At 43.0% G+C, this 14,931-nt stretch overlaps 5 protein-coding genes across 5 annotated transcripts; 2 read left to right on the top strand and 3 right to left on the bottom strand.

Moving 5' to 3' along the window:
* Positions 1 to 123: 123 nt before the first annotated feature.
* On the bottom strand, positions 124 to 858 carry ND-B22 (NADH dehydrogenase (ubiquinone) B22 subunit). Its single transcript, XM_020953732.2, has 3 exons — positions 670 to 858; positions 455 to 594; positions 124 to 388 (listed from the first exon to the last, which is right to left on the bottom strand). The coding sequence occupies exons 1-3, from the start codon at positions 765 to 767 to the stop codon at positions 192 to 194; spliced, it is 435 nt and encodes a 144-aa protein (XP_020809391.1). The 5' UTR covers positions 768 to 858; the 3' UTR covers positions 124 to 191.
* A 1,007-nt stretch (positions 859 to 1,865) lies between these two features.
* Positions 1,866 to 4,635, bottom strand: Bdp1 (transcription factor TFIIIB component B'' homolog Bdp1). Its single transcript, XM_020953747.2, has 3 exons — positions 4,279 to 4,635; positions 2,751 to 4,211; positions 1,866 to 2,688 (listed from the first exon to the last, which is right to left on the bottom strand). Exons 2-3 carry the CDS (start codon positions 4,068 to 4,070, stop codon positions 1,951 to 1,953), a joined length of 2,058 nt encoding a protein of 685 aa, XP_020809406.1. The 5' UTR covers positions 4,071 to 4,211; positions 4,279 to 4,635; the 3' UTR covers positions 1,866 to 1,950.
* LOC110185068 (stAR-related lipid transfer protein 7, mitochondrial) lies at positions 4,439 to 6,528 on the top strand. The gene is made up of 2 exons (XM_020953748.2): positions 4,439 to 5,474; positions 5,545 to 6,528. The coding sequence occupies exons 1-2, from the start codon at positions 4,815 to 4,817 to the stop codon at positions 6,175 to 6,177; spliced, it is 1,293 nt and encodes a 430-aa protein (XP_020809407.2). The 5' UTR covers positions 4,439 to 4,814; the 3' UTR covers positions 6,178 to 6,528.
* A 502-nt stretch (positions 6,529 to 7,030) lies between these two features.
* LOC110185058 (protein disulfide-isomerase A5) lies at positions 7,031 to 9,707 on the bottom strand. The gene is made up of 3 exons (XM_020953734.2): positions 8,841 to 9,707; positions 8,169 to 8,780; positions 7,031 to 7,525 (listed from the first exon to the last, which is right to left on the bottom strand). Exons 1-3 carry the CDS (start codon positions 9,499 to 9,501, stop codon positions 7,263 to 7,265), a joined length of 1,536 nt encoding a protein of 511 aa, XP_020809393.2. The 5' UTR covers positions 9,502 to 9,707; the 3' UTR covers positions 7,031 to 7,262.
* A 910-nt stretch (positions 9,708 to 10,617) lies between these two features.
* Positions 10,618 to 14,482, top strand: beta'COP (coatomer subunit beta'). The gene is made up of 4 exons (XM_020953795.2): positions 10,618 to 11,198; positions 11,356 to 11,975; positions 12,041 to 12,623; positions 13,033 to 14,482. The coding sequence occupies exons 1-4, from the start codon at positions 10,844 to 10,846 to the stop codon at positions 14,220 to 14,222; spliced, it is 2,748 nt and encodes a 915-aa protein (XP_020809454.2). The 5' UTR covers positions 10,618 to 10,843; the 3' UTR covers positions 14,223 to 14,482.
* Positions 14,483 to 14,931: the final 449 nt, after the last annotated feature.

Genomic DNA, 14,931 nt, shown 5'->3' with positions numbered 1-14,931 from the left:
AATGTTTTAAATGTATTCTGCGTTTTTTTTTTTTTTTTTTTTTTTTGAGAAAAATAGTGATTTCAAACCAAATTTTGGGAAGTTCGATGACAACCTGAGGGACCCACCAAAAGTCATTTTGAGTAGCTCCAATAGATTCACTTTTATAAGACAAAGATTGGATGTTTCACTACAGTACTACGGGTAGGCGGCTAGTGGTGTCCCAGGTCCTTCGGATCCGGCTTGCCGTATTGCTTCTCCCACCAGGTCACGTACTCCTTCTTGCGCTGTTCCCGTTTGGCAAAGTACTCGGGGTACTGCGCCTTCTCAAGGGGATGCCAATAGTCTAGCACCCAGTCCGGCGGGATAACTTCACGCTCGAATGCACAACCGCCAGGGCTGTTGGCAACTAAATAGATAACAGTGGAAAGTTTTTAGTACCTCGATTGCACCACAAATAGTAACTCTTGTTTACAGTTTCTGGGCTGGTAATGCTTCGTTTCGAAGAGTTCCTTCTGGCCACTGGCAAGCAATCGGATGCCCTCGCCCAAGTCCTTGCTGCGGTTTTCGTCAAAGCGCGCTCGTAGTTGCACAGCGCGGTAGCGGTAGTCATTGCTAATTGGGAGTAAGCCGCGGTCAAGATGCACTTCGTCATTATATAATAATTTGATCCCTGGTAGGTGCTCTTACCGTCGGTCGTACCAGGCCTCTAGGTTGCGCAGGGCACGCTTGTACAAGCTGCACACCTGGCGCTTGTGGGAGACAATTGCCAAGGGAACTTGGGCCATGGCTAGCTTTACCAAAATTCGATTAAACTTATAAAATTGCTTCTATGCCTCGGCCAACAAAAACAGCTGTCAGCTGTCAAGACGACCAGTGCTGCAAAGTTATCTCTGTCACTCCTAAAAACAGTGCTACAAGACGCCGAAAACTATGAGAACTATGAGAATAATAAAATATCATGTTTCATAAATTGGTAGAGAAATTTTTGCATTACTATATATTTGGTATTTCAACTCTAAAAAAATTAGAATACAAATCCCAAACCATTATGTTTAAAACGTTGATAATTTATTGATTGATTTGAGTTAATAAAACATTTATAATAATGCAAAAAGTTGATCATAGAAAACATTTTCCATACAAATATTTGGCAGAATCAGAATTATGGAAACCAATAATTTGGAAATAATTAAAAGTTAATGCTACTAAATTTGTTGGCAACATTCTATTCTATTGCCCAAAAAATGAGTTTGTTTTAAAATGTTGTCTTTTCCAACAATAAAATAACACCCATATAAATATGAAAAACCATAACTGAGCCATAGTCGTGGATATTGAGTATTGCTGGACTTGGCTGCAGCTTTCCTACGAGTGATCTTGTTTTTATTAGTATTATCTTTTATTTTACATAGCTAAAAATGTTATTAAAACAAAAATTATACAAACATAACATCATCTACATATGTATACTCAATGCACAGCTGCAGAAATTAATTAACTATCACGTATTGTAAACCAGTAACATAAATAAATACATTAATAAGTTCATATTATAACAATTAAAAAAACAATTTTAACTAAAACTGCTAAGATTTGTTGATTTGTGGGAAGGGGATTGAGTAGTTTCTCATTTTCGTAAATCTACAAAAATAAGTTATAGCATATTATATTGGCAAATGTTTTTTTTTTCAATCTTATTCAATGATTCTGATCCTCAAAATTAGCTGGGAACAATTTTAAATCTGTAGAATACTTTTGGTGTTTTTTATGTATTTTTTTTTTAACTAACGCATACGGCTTCTTTAGCCGGATATTTTCTTCTTACTTACCCTTTAAACAAACAAGAATCCCAAAATATGGTTAAAGATAATTGAATTAAATTCTTTTGAAATGCATCAATCGAAATGCTTTAATAAATGTTGTATATTTTATAACAAAAAACTTAAACCTATAATAGAATATGGTGTGTTAGTCCTCTAGCTGCATAACATTCATTATGCACTTTACAATATGCTCCGGTATATTTAATGGGGTTTCGCACAACTCGCCCGTCTTTTTGTTCAGCATGTAGATTTCGTTAAGCACACGATCCTCATGCTCCGGATCCAGAGACGACACGAGAGCCAAGGATCCCTCTGCCAGTTCGGCAAGTATTTGTTCGATATCTGGGTCGGCTGTTGTTGGCGGAATGGGATCGGGGTCATCCGGTGTTATGACTTCAGGACAGTGTCCATCCTCAATAAAATTAATGTAATATGTCTCCGGCTGACGATTGGTAGTTACATTTCTGGATTCAGCGTCGCTAACATAGGACAGGGCTCCGTCATCCAAATTGATGATGGTTTTATCACGTGACTTGCTTACATCTACTTCTATCTCCTCCGGCGATTCATCCATCAGAAGACCATTCAGCTCAGCCTGTAGTTCTCCTTTTGTTGGTAAATTTTGTTCAGTTTTTATAGCATTCTCTTGCTTTATGGGTTCTCCCACGGCATTCGCCTCAACCGCAATTTCTCGTCGCAATTTTGGTTTTCGCTTAGAGCCGGAACTCTTCTCATTCTCATTCTCGTCCGCCTCCAAGTCCCTTCGCCTTTTAGACCAGGCTTGTTTTCCAAGCTTCTTATTTGTCACATGCTCGTTTGCGTAAACAATATCGGCATCGTTCATTGAACGCGATGCCTTGCTTTGTTTCTGTTGTTTCGGACGCTAAAAAAAAGTTGAATCCAAAATAAATAAATAGGTTCCAACACAAATTTTATAAAACAAACCTTTTTTGGGTTTCCAGGAGACGCGCCCACAATTTCTTTCCATTGGCGTTCATTTTCCTCTCGTTCCCGATCCTCCTCCTCCAGTTGGTCCTTTAGCTCCTGAATATTAAAGGCCTTTGGGTAAAGCAAAGCCTTATTAATCAACTGCCCGTTGGTGCGTTCCTCCTTCTTGTATTTAAGTTTAAGGTCGCGTCGCGAACGCGTTGGAAACATCTGACACATTAGCGAGAAATCCGTGCCGATTATCTGCAAGCTGCGATAGAAGCGGACCGTTTCATCGGGCGTCCAGTAGGATGTGCGTTTGTGCCGTTTATAAAATCCATTGTCACCTGTTGTCTCATCCATTAAGATAAGAGAAGAGTTTGCCAACACTTTTCGTGCCTCTACCTCGGCCGTGGTCTCAATTTCCAATGTCTTCTCATCAATAATCATCTCGCCATTCGCATCGAGCTTTAATTGTGGCACTGGCATTGAGTTTGTAGCTTCTCCCTTGGCCTCCAGGAGCTGATCCGTTGAGGGCTTAGCGTCTTCGCCGTTGGATTCATCCTTAATCATCGTCATCGACTGCTTTGGCACCATTGGATTATTCTCCGGATTGTAAAAGATCATGTCTAACATCTTAAATGTTGACTTATCGGGGACGCCCTTGTTAAATCTAGTCTCAAAGTCCCTCCGCGCATTTACTCTCTGACCGGACTGGGTGTTCGGGTTTTGAGAAGTGTCGCCCTTCCGCTGTTTACCGCCTCCACCCTCCGAGTACGTAGAGCAGGTTGACTCCGTGCGTACGCGTCCCACACCCGGACTCATCACAGGCGGAAAATACTTAAAGGGGGACGGTGGCATGGGTGAAGCCACCTGCTGCTGGGGCGTTCCCGCCGATGAACCGCTGAGGTAACGCTCCCGTCGTGTCGGTGTAGCTGGTGATTGATACTCGCCATCGTAGTCGCCGGCCATCGGGGAGCCGACAAAACTGTTGCGACGCTGGCCAAACACCGGCTTGGGACGCACACGCTGACGAGCCTGAGCCTTGCCAGGCGACATCGGAAAGCCGCAAGTCGTCTTCTGCAGGTCCATTTGAATTACGTTATCCTCGATGTCCGAGTGAAATACCTCGTCCACATGACCGGCTGAGCTGACGGGCATTTTAAAGGCGGTTGCATCAGCGTCCTCGGGCTCCGCAAAGGTCGCAATGGGCGATTGTTCAACCACCGCCCTTTCCTCTGGTTCCACCTTCAGCGTTGACAGCTCCTCCTTGCGAGGCTTCCGCTTGATCAGCGATAGGTTGGCCGGGGCCTTGATGCGCTGGCGCCGCATAGACATCCTGCTTGGTTTCTGTTAGATACCTTTCAGCCTTAAATGCAGTTTCACACATTAAATCGAACAGAAATTATCCGCAGAAAAACAATTAGCAGGCACCACGAGTTCCTCGGGTAAGTGTTGACTAACGTCTATGTGCAGGCACTGTGGGAAAAAGTTTTAAGTAATTTGTAGTAATTGTTAAATTAAAATAAGTTATTTGGCTATTTACTGAAAGTTAGGCATACAAATGTACGTATGAAATGCTTAGGGCAATGAGAACGCTCACTCGCAGGATTCAAGTACGACAGGAATTTAGAAAGCTTTATTTGATAAATAAAATGAGCCGACGAGACCATCTCATTCTTGTTGTACCATTTCCGAGCACTATTATGAACATGTTTTACCACACTGTCGACACACAATCATCACAACAACGGGAGAGAGCAGCGCAGCAATAACATAACCAGAAGGCGATTGCAGGTTGCACGTTTTTTTGTTCAAACGGCTAAACATGATAAGCCCGGCCAGAACATAATACATATGCCTTAAACTTCCGTCAAAACGATAGGCAGAGCCTCGAAATACTAAATTCCCCAAGTTCAAAGGCGACAAATATGACAAATATAAGTGTGTGAGAACTTACAGTAATAGCAGAGGAACATTACTAGCTGAGAAGCCGCCGCCGCACCTGCCTGAGTGCTGTTGTTATGCAAGCAGACCAACGGAACGGCAGACGCAGGCACCTACTAAATTGAATTAGCCGGTATGCTGCTCAATCGATTTGTGCTAGCCATCAAGAACCAGTCCAGGGAGACGCTGCGCGCGTGGAGCTACCAATGCGAGTCGATCTTCGCTCAGCGGTCACGCCGCATCCAGCAGCTTCTTAGCTTCTACCAGTCGGTATACGGCACCCAAGGACTGAAACAACTGTGGCGTGCATACTATCGTCGGGAGTTGCAACCTCCGCTCCGGGGCATGGTGCTCAGTGTAGTGGGCCTCATAGGCCTGAACATCAAAAGGCTGGGCGGCGACGGCTTCGACTGGAACAAGGAACGGCTGGCCCTTTCCAATTTCGACCTGTGTCGCCGGGACATTGAGTTCATCAACACGCTGCCCCACAACAAGCTCTGTGAACGCTGCCTAGCCAAAAAGATGAAATACTGCTATTGCCAGCTGGGAAACCTCCGATGCCCCAAAAGCCAAACAAAGACTACGGCGACAGTTCCGACAAACAAGGATGCGGAAGTGGACCCAGAGCTCAGCAAACGCATTTGCAACCAACCTCTGGAAATAGAAGTTCATGACGCACCGGCAGGGACTGTCCACATTCAGGCCCAGGACGAGCACGAATGGGAGCCTTATTTCAGCAAGAATGAGTTCAGCATCTGGCGCCGGGAGGAGCGCTCATCGATGTATTCATACAAGGTGATTTCATTACTCCGGGATATTATGTAATTATCTAGTCTTATAATGTATTTTCTACTTTTTACCGTAGGTATATGCTCGATATGATGATGTTACAGCCGACGATTTTCTACATGTGCAAACTGATTTGGACTACCGCCGCCAGTGGGACGACACGGCATTGAGATTGGAACTAATAAGTGAGGATCCTGTGCCGGGCAGTAATTCGCATCTCATCTACTGGGAGATGCAGTGGCCGCGACTATTTGCTAATCGCGACTACGTCTATTGCCGGCGTTTTATCAAGGACGACAACAAAAATATTATATTCATCTGCAATCGAAATGCCACTCACAGCAAGTTCCCGAAACTGCCTGGAAAGGTGAGAGTGACCGACTACTGGAGCTTGATGGTAATCAAGCCCTTCCGTGGGTTCCAGGAGCCGGGACTTCACTTTGTGCTAACGTATTACGACGACCCAGGCATACCCATACCGCAGAACGTCAAGTCCTGGGTGACGCAGAAGCAGATGCCCGAGTTCTTAACCAAAATGTATTTGGCCACCAAGAACTATGCCTACTCCCGGGCTATCAAGATGAAGGACATGTTCAATGGCTTCGCCCTGATCAACGAAGAGTATACGGCGAATGCGCAACGGGGCAGCTGGCTAGGTAGCTTGGGCCGCCGGCCTAAGATGGCCAGTGACTCAAAAGCAGAGCGCTGAAATCGTCAATAAAAGTTATCTTTCGCCTTTCCACTGATCGCACCTGTTCACACCCGATTCCTTGAACTCAACTTACAAGCCTTGTTCCATTTCGAACTTGGCGAGGAAACCCCATTTCGAGCAATATAAGAAATAAAAACCGAAGAATACCAGAGCAAGTGTGCAATAACTTTTGGAATGTAAGCCACATGCATGAGGAACTAAAATATAAAATGTGTATCTATATAGCTACTATATAAATCATAATATATAAGTTAAGAAATTGTTTTAAACGAAAATAGAAATTATTGAAATTACAGAGTAGAATAAAAAAAGGCAAAATAGACATCCCAGAGACGTATAACAATTCAATCGCTTTAATCAAATTTTGTTAAGAGGATGGTTTTTGATATTAAAGTAAAGCTTAAAACGTATCTAATGTCTAGTTAGGTCGAACCTAGTCAATCTTTCTGCATTTCAACAACGTATGCAAAGCGTGCAAAGGACACCCCTTGTGATCTACTCACATAGAACCGATAGAAAAAACATAAACACAACAATAAGAAAGCAACACGAAGCTTTGTGTATTAAATTGATATTCTTGGAAAAGTGAAATAACTCTTAATATTATCATAATAATAAATAGTTGCTATCATCTGAATAAGTATCGCCAAATTGTCTAGACTAGACATATCGTTCGGGTGCTCTGGGGTTCCAGGCTCTGCCGTTTTTGTGATAGTACTTTTTGGTACTGTTTGACACCTCTATGTGTTTCTTGCTTAGTGCTTAAATGCTCTCTAAGCAATTGAAAGATATCGCAGTATATAAACATTAGGATTGTTTCGGAGTCTAGGAAACAAAAATTATTATTGAATTTGTTCTGTTAGGTAATCTCAATATTGGTTTTTTTATTCGATTTTCCCATGAAAGTAATGGTAGTTTTACAGTTTGATAAATAAGAATTAAGTTTAAATTGTAATAGAAATTGTTCGGTGATTACAAATTAACCTATAGTTAAACTTAAAAAAAGAAAAGTTAAAGGTTATAAAAGGTCTCATGGTTTAATACAAAAGGGAGATTGTTAAATTGTACTAGGCGGCAGCGTATCACAGCTCAGTGCGTTCGGCCGTGCTCGGCGGATTGTTTACGTAGGCTATGAAATCCTTGCTGGTGCGTCCTCCATTATAATCCAGTTTGGTTTTGAGGTACGAGAAATACAGAATGGTGGGATAGCCGCGGACATTGAATTTTGCGCAAAGAGCGGCATGCTTTGTACAGTCGACTGCTACAAATGCCACACGAGGATCATCTTGCAAAGCTGTGGCGGCTGCTGTAAACTCCGGCTTGGTATTCTTACAGTGTCCGCACCCTAAAAGAAATTAAATACAAACATAACAGAATTTTTCTTATTCACTTCTGCCGTTGTTTAAAATCAGTCGAAACACAGCTTGAACTATCTTTAAATTCAAAAAAAATAAGTATATCCTCAAGACATAGAGATTTTATATACCCTTGCAGGGTAATTGCAGTCAGAACGCAGTGAAGGAATCATCTCCAACCATATAAAGTATATATATTCTTAATCAGCATCAACCGCCGCGTCGATCCAGCAATGTCCGTCTGTCCGTTTCCTTGCAAACTAGTCTCTCAATTTTGAAGCTTTTTGAATGAAAGTTTGCGTCGAGTCTTCTATATATTCTCACTCGTATATAATTTGGAACGGGCCGAATCGGAGGTCTATATCATATAGCTGCCATAGGAGCGATCGGAAAATTTTTAGAAAAAAGAATGTCGGATTTGTTTGTATGAAAATCAGAGGACTGTATCAAATAGCTGCCATACAAAAGATCGTTAGACAATGAGGAAAATGCAAAACTGTGATAAATATATATAATTTATATTGTATTAATTCCTAATAAAGCAATTTCAATCTGCAAGGGTATACAAACCTCGGCTTGCCGAAGTTAACTTCTTTTCTTGTTCACTGAAATCTTAAGGACAATTTAACTTACATGGAGCATAGAACATGACCAGAGCATGTTTCTTCCGCTTTAGTGTCGAACTAAAAGTCTCGTCATCAAGAAATAGGACTTCCTTGCTGTCCTCCTCTTCTTCCCAGCTCTTTTCAGGTGGCGGAGGCGGCGGGGGCTCCCTGGGATCTCGCATAAAGTCGACAATTTTCGAAGCTTCACGCACGTTGACCTCGAACTTAAAAACACCATTGGAGAAGAACTTGACTGTTGGATAGCCCTTGACCTTGTATTTTTCGGCAATGGTCGGCTCTCTGGTAGCATCAAGTGCGGCCAACAGTCCGGGAATCTTATTTTGCTTCATCTCCAGAGCGGCCTTTTCGTACTCGGGCTTCATGCGTTTACAGTGTCCACACCAGGGAGCATAGAACATGACTAGGGCGGCCTTTTCGTCCTTTAATGCCGGCTCAAAGCCGTGAGTGGTGAGATGGACAATTTCAGAGTTGGTGTCGGCTGACCATTCCGGTTCCTTGGGCTTTGGTGTCGGCTTGGCATTTGGATTCAGCATAAAAGCGACCAGAGCATCCTTAGTGTTCTCTCCCTCGTAGGTGAAGCGCAGTTTGCCATTTTCGAAATAAATTAGTGTGGGGAATCCTGTGAGGAAATTTGTCGTTCGTTAGTTTTGCTTTTGATACGAACAATGGACGAACTCACCAGTAATATTGAAAAGTTTGCGTATGGGAGCGTTCTCCTGCCGCTCCACATTCATGGCCGCTATGATATAGTCGCCCCTGGACTTCAGCTCTGTGGCCGCCTTGCCATAGTCAGGTTTCATTTTCTTGCAGAAACCGCACCAGGGCACATGAAACATCACCAACATTGGACGTATGTCCTTGCGTAGGTGCTTCGTGAACGTAGTAGCGTCGCTGAAGTGCAGGACATCGTCTCCGGCCGGATCCTCCTCCCAAGGAAGGTCGCCCGACGGATCGCGCATGAACGTAACCATGGAGCCGACGCTTAACTGCCGGTCGTAGTCTTTGTGATAGTCGCCATCCTTGTAGTGCTTGATCGTGTACGGATCCGGTGTCACTTTTAGTTTTTTACACAGCTTCTTACGATCCTGCTGGCCGCAGTCCAGGAGCAGCATTGTGCCAGTTCCTCGGATCGTCTCAGCAGCCTCTCGGAATACTTTTAACTCAGCGGCGGCAGCTTTTGAACTGGTGATGAAAAGCGTCAGGACATTGTTTTTGGTGCGCAGCAACTTCTTAAAGTCCTTGTACTCGACAATGTCCTCCTGCACCGACGAGGTTTTCTTTTGAGCGGCAACAAGTGCCAACAGGAGGAGTAGATAAGCAAACCGTCCGGCGGTCCACATCGGGCTGCTAGGATTTTATGCCACAGAAAAGAGAGATCGCTGTTTACTTTTATATTTCTTCGCCGGCACCAGGTAATCGCATTTTTTATACAGATTTATTGAATCATTTCAATTTCATTAAAAAAAAAAACGCTAGGAAGAAGACGTGGACTACTTAGAATCTATCGATAGCTGGCTTGGCAATTATCGGTCAGTTAGAGATGCCAAGAGCTAAGCTGATCATAAATATCGGTTACTAAAAATATCAAAACAAAACCGAATTTAAAGATTTTCAATTATAGCTTGTTTCGGATCTTGAAAAATGTACGTAGTTATGATGCGAAACTGAAAAGCGCACTTTATTTAAAACAGATTGCAGCGCCGAGCGATATTGCCAACGTCAATCAATAAAATGGTAGTAAACAGTCAAATAATCTTAAAATATACGTTTTTCAGATGTGCAAAGGAAGACACAAAGTGGACCGTTTTCATAAATTTAATTGCCTTCTAACAAACAGCTGGCATTGATAAAAACCGATAAATTTGATTTCCGAAAATAATGTATTTATTAAATAGAGTTTATAAACAACAATTTATTTTGATTCATGTATTAATGTACTATGACATTGTATAAATATCAGTGAAAGTGTTGCCAACTATCGGTCGTCGTTTATAGCTGGAGGTCACAACTAAAATAGCCAAAACTAAATCAAAATTATTTATTTGGAACGTTATAATCTACATATCTGAAATTATTATTTTCGAATATGACCTCATTTAATTAAAAACTCCAATGAGGAATACATAATGTCCAAAATAGAACTTAATGTATTCAAATGGTTTTTAATATTATTGTTGAAATATTTTCTACTTATTTTAAACAACATTTTAGCACAATCGCAACCTAATGTTGGCAAAATACCTTACAAATTATTATGAAAAATACTATTTTGGCACTTAAAGTACACAATTCTGTCACGCTGAAAGCTATTTTTTTGTATTTCTATCAATAGCTGAACAATGGTTAAAAATCAAATAATTGAAGCAATAAGATTTAATTATTTGAAATAGTTGAATAGCATTTTTATTTTTTGAAAAAGTAAAATTAACTGACTCCTGTAAAATTAAGTGTTTTTCAGTCTTGTTTCTTTGGGTCTTGCAAGGTCTGGCCTTAAAATAGCCGAGTTGGCAATTTTAATTGTACGTGGCACGCGACAACCCTACGCCTGCTCTGACACATTAACAAGAGGGAAAAGAAGAAGAGTATCCAACTCGGGGCAGCAAAGTTTTTCTTGATATTTTTGCCGGAATTTAATTTGAGTTGTTGCAGAAGAGCCTTAGTTCGCCAGAGCCGTGAAAGAAGATGCCTCTCAAATTGGACATCAAGCGCCGGCTAACGTCGCGCTCGGACCGTGTCAAGTGCGTTGATCTACATCCGGCGGAGCCATGGATGTTGTGTGCCCTTTACAATGGCCACGTACACATCATGAATTATGAGAACCAGCAAATGGTGAAGGATTTCGAGGTTTGCGACGTCCCAGTGCGGTCCGCTCGCTTTGTTGCTCGCAAAAATTGGATACTTACTGGGTCGGACGATATGCAAATCCGTGTCTTCAACTACAACACTTTGGAGAAGGTGCACTCATTTGAGGCGCACTCGGACTACCTGCGCTGCATCGCCGTGCATCCCACACAGCCGCTGGTGCTAACCAGCAGTGGTGAGTAAGTTGGCTTGGGGTGCTGTAAGGATTGTGGGATAATCTCTGTCCCAATTTCTTACACCCAACACCCAAAGCTTGTATTTACCTTAGCCCTCGCTGGGAAGTATGCTTTAGTTTTTGGCTCATCCGTTCGTGTCTCCCTTCTCTGGTTTAGACGACATGCTCATCAAGCTGTGGAACTGGGAAAAAATGTGGGCTTGTCAGCGAGTCTTCGAAGGACACACCCACTACGTCATGCAGATCGTTTTTAATCCCAAAGACAATAACACGTTCGCCTCGGCCTCGCTGGATCGTACGGTGAAGGTGTGGCAGCTAGGCTCAAACTTCGCTAACTTCACGCTGGAGGGGCACGAGAAGGGTGTGAACTGTGTGGATTATTACCATGGAGGCGATAAGCCCTACTTGATTTCCGGCGCCGATGATCGCCTGGTAAAGATTTGGGACTACCAGAACAAGACCTGCGTTCAGACATTAGAGGGCCATGCACAAAACATCTCCGCTGTATGTTTCCATCCCGAATTGCCGATTGTTCTGACGGGGTCTGAGGATGGCACCGTGCGGATTTGGCACTCTGGCACTTATCGCTTGGAGACCTGCCTTAACTATGGGTTTGAGCGTGTATGGACTATTTCCAGTATGCGGGGCACGAATAATGTGGCACTTGGCTACGATGAAGGTTCCATTATTATCAAGGTGGGCCGCGAGGAGCCGGCGATGTCTATGGATGTGGTCGGTGGCAAGATAATTTGGGCTAAACACTCTGAAATGCAGCAGGTAAAGGTAGACAAGAGAAGTTTTAATTACTTTTATAAACATTTGTGTCTTATTATTTTTTGCAGGTCAACTTGAAGACCATTGCCGATGGTACTGAGATCAAGGACGGAGAGCGCCTGCCCGTGGCTGTTAAGGATATGGGAGCCTGCGAAATTTACCCACAGACTATTGCACATAATCCGAACGGCCGTTTCGTCGTAGTCTGCGGTGACGGCGAATATATCATCTACACATCTATGGCGCTGCGTAACAAGGCCTTCGGGTCCGCCCAGGAATTCGTGTGGGCGTTGGAGAGCAACGAGTATGCCATTAGGGAGAACAACGGCACTGTGCGACTGTTTCGCAATTTCAAGGAGCGCAAGAGCTTTACACCCGAGTACGGGGCAGAGAGCATCTACGGTGGCTACTACTTTGGCGTTAAGACCTCCTCTGGCTTGGCATTTTATGACTGGGAGACCCTGCAGCTAGTTCGTCGCATCGAGGTGCAGCCTAAGAACGTGTTCTGGAACGAGAGCGGCAGCCTGGTCTGCCTTGCAACAGATGATTCCTACTTTGTGCTCGGTGTGGACACCGCACAGGTGGCAAATGCTGTAGAGTCCAAGGAGGGCTTGGAAGACGATGGTGTGGAGAGCGCATTCAATGTATTGGGTAAGTTGAAATTCAGATAGGGACATAGATGATAATAAAAGATTTATCGCAGACCAATATCTAAGATATGAAGATATGATTTAAAAATGCTTAACATACATGTACTTTAGAAGAAGAAAAATCAAATCATTATGGTGACTTGTTTGGATACAATTTTGTATATATTTTACCGCTATGATGGATCTATAAAAATATCGAGTTTTACATATATAGAAGGTGTAATGTTTGATATATTTTTCATAATTTTTTATCATTTAAGCAGATTAGCGTATTCTATATTTTAAAAACGGTGATTTTTTGTATTATAACATTTTATGGTTGCAAACTAATCAAGGGATTGCACCTTTTTTTTTATTACGAAAAAAAATGCATAAACATATTTAATCTGTTTTTTTCCTTCTCATTGCAGGAGAGGTCTCTGAATCCGTAAAGACGGGCCTTTGGGTTGGCGACTGCTTTATCTATACTAACTCGGTAAATCGCATCAACTATTATGTGGGCGGCGAAATTGTCACAGTGTCCCATTTGGATCGGACCATGTATTTACTCGGGTATGTGCCCAAGGACAACCGCCTGTATTTAGGAGACAAGGAGTTAAATGTGATCAGCTTCTGCCTGCAGTTGTCTGTTCTGGAGTACCAGACTGCTGTAATGCGACTTGACTTTGAGCGAGCGGACCTTGTTCTACCCACCATTCCGAAGGAGCACCGCACTCGAGTGGCGCACTTCCTGGAGAAGCAGGGCTTCAAGACACAGGCTCTGCAGGTATCCACCGATGCGGACCATAAGTTTGATTTGGCCTTACAAACCGGAGAGCTGGATATTGCCCTAAAACTGGCTCGCGAGGCTGAAAATGCGCAAAAGTGGTCACAACTGGCTGATGTCGCGGCTCGGAAGAATAACATGGCTCTGGTCAAGGAGTGCATGCAAAAGGCCAACGATTTCAGCGGCCTGCTTCTGCTCTCTACGGCTTCCGGCGATGCTCAGATGCTCGAGGAGGTCGGCGAGGCTGGTTCCGCCCAGGGACGTCATAACATCGCATTCCTGGCAGCATTCCTGCGCTCAGATGTGCAACGCTGCCTAGATATTCTCATTGCAACAAACCGTCTGCCGGAGGCTGCCTTCTTTGCCCGCACCTACTTGCCCAGCCAAATGTCGAGGGTGGTAGAGCTCTGGCGCGAAGAGCTGGGCAAGGTTAACGAGAAGGCCGGCCAGTCCTTGGCGGATCCGGCTCAATATACAAATCTCTTTCCGGGCCTGGCCGACGCATTGCGCGTGGAACAACATTTGCAAGGGGAGCGAGCTCGCAAGGCGCCAGCGCGTTTGGCCGGTCAGCTTCCACTGAATAGTGAGCGCAATCCTCTTGAGGAACTGTTTGCCGCTGAGCAGGGCGGAGCAGGCCAGCAGCTGGAGGAGAAGGCGAAGCCGGCCTTTAATCCCGCCTTAGCTGCCGCTCTTAGCAGCGCGGCAGCCGCCGAGCCTTCGTCTAATGCGGAGGACGACGATGACCTGGACCTGGAAATCGATGGCATCACTTTGGATGACAACATTGATACGACGGACGTTAACTTGGATGACGACTTTCTAAGCGACGATTAAGTACCAATACCAGAGCCAGATGCCAGATATCTAGAATACCATAAAAACCTTCGTTTATTGCTTGGGAAATCCCACATGTCCAGCATTTCAATCCACAAAATTCCGTGCATACATTCGCATTCGCATTTGATCTGATTGAATGTTTGTTTCCCGTGCATTACCTATACAAGTCTAAAATTATAAATATATTTCTATTAATAATATGTATGTACAACAGTAATGAAGCAAGAAATGCAATAAAAAAATACTTATACAACAAATGTGGTACAACATTGGGGGCATTATTCTTAATTTCTTCAGTATCACCTCAATTATTATTGTTGTTCCTGGGACACCATAGTTGGTGAAACATTTTCTTTATTTACTTATATTGAATTTTCTTTAAGAGGACTTTACTCCATTAAATTTGTACGAAATGTTTTTGAGCTATGGTGTTAATTTCATAATTGTTGCAATACATCTGGCTTTAAATATTTGATGTGCAATACATACATAAAGTTATCAGAAATATTATTAAAGGGGTCTTTCACAATGAGTTCAAAACATTTTATAGTCAATGTACATCAAAACGATTATATTAAAGCGTAAATAAAAATATTAACTAATAAGATTTGGAGCTGAAATAATATTTTAAATTTTAAATTAAAAATACAACTTGTTTTTAAACGCTATATTAACGGTGGTCCTGGGCATTGCAGTCCAACAAATT

This window comes from Drosophila serrata, unplaced genomic scaffold (assembly GCF_035046125.1).
Source record: "Drosophila serrata isolate PLE 108 unplaced genomic scaffold, ASM3504612v1 contig_245, whole genome shotgun sequence".
NCBI lineage: Eukaryota > Metazoa > Arthropoda > Insecta > Diptera > Drosophilidae > Drosophila > Drosophila serrata.
The sequence above is the reverse complement of the archived record's forward strand: the minus strand, read 5'-3'. Positions and strand labels throughout refer to the sequence as shown.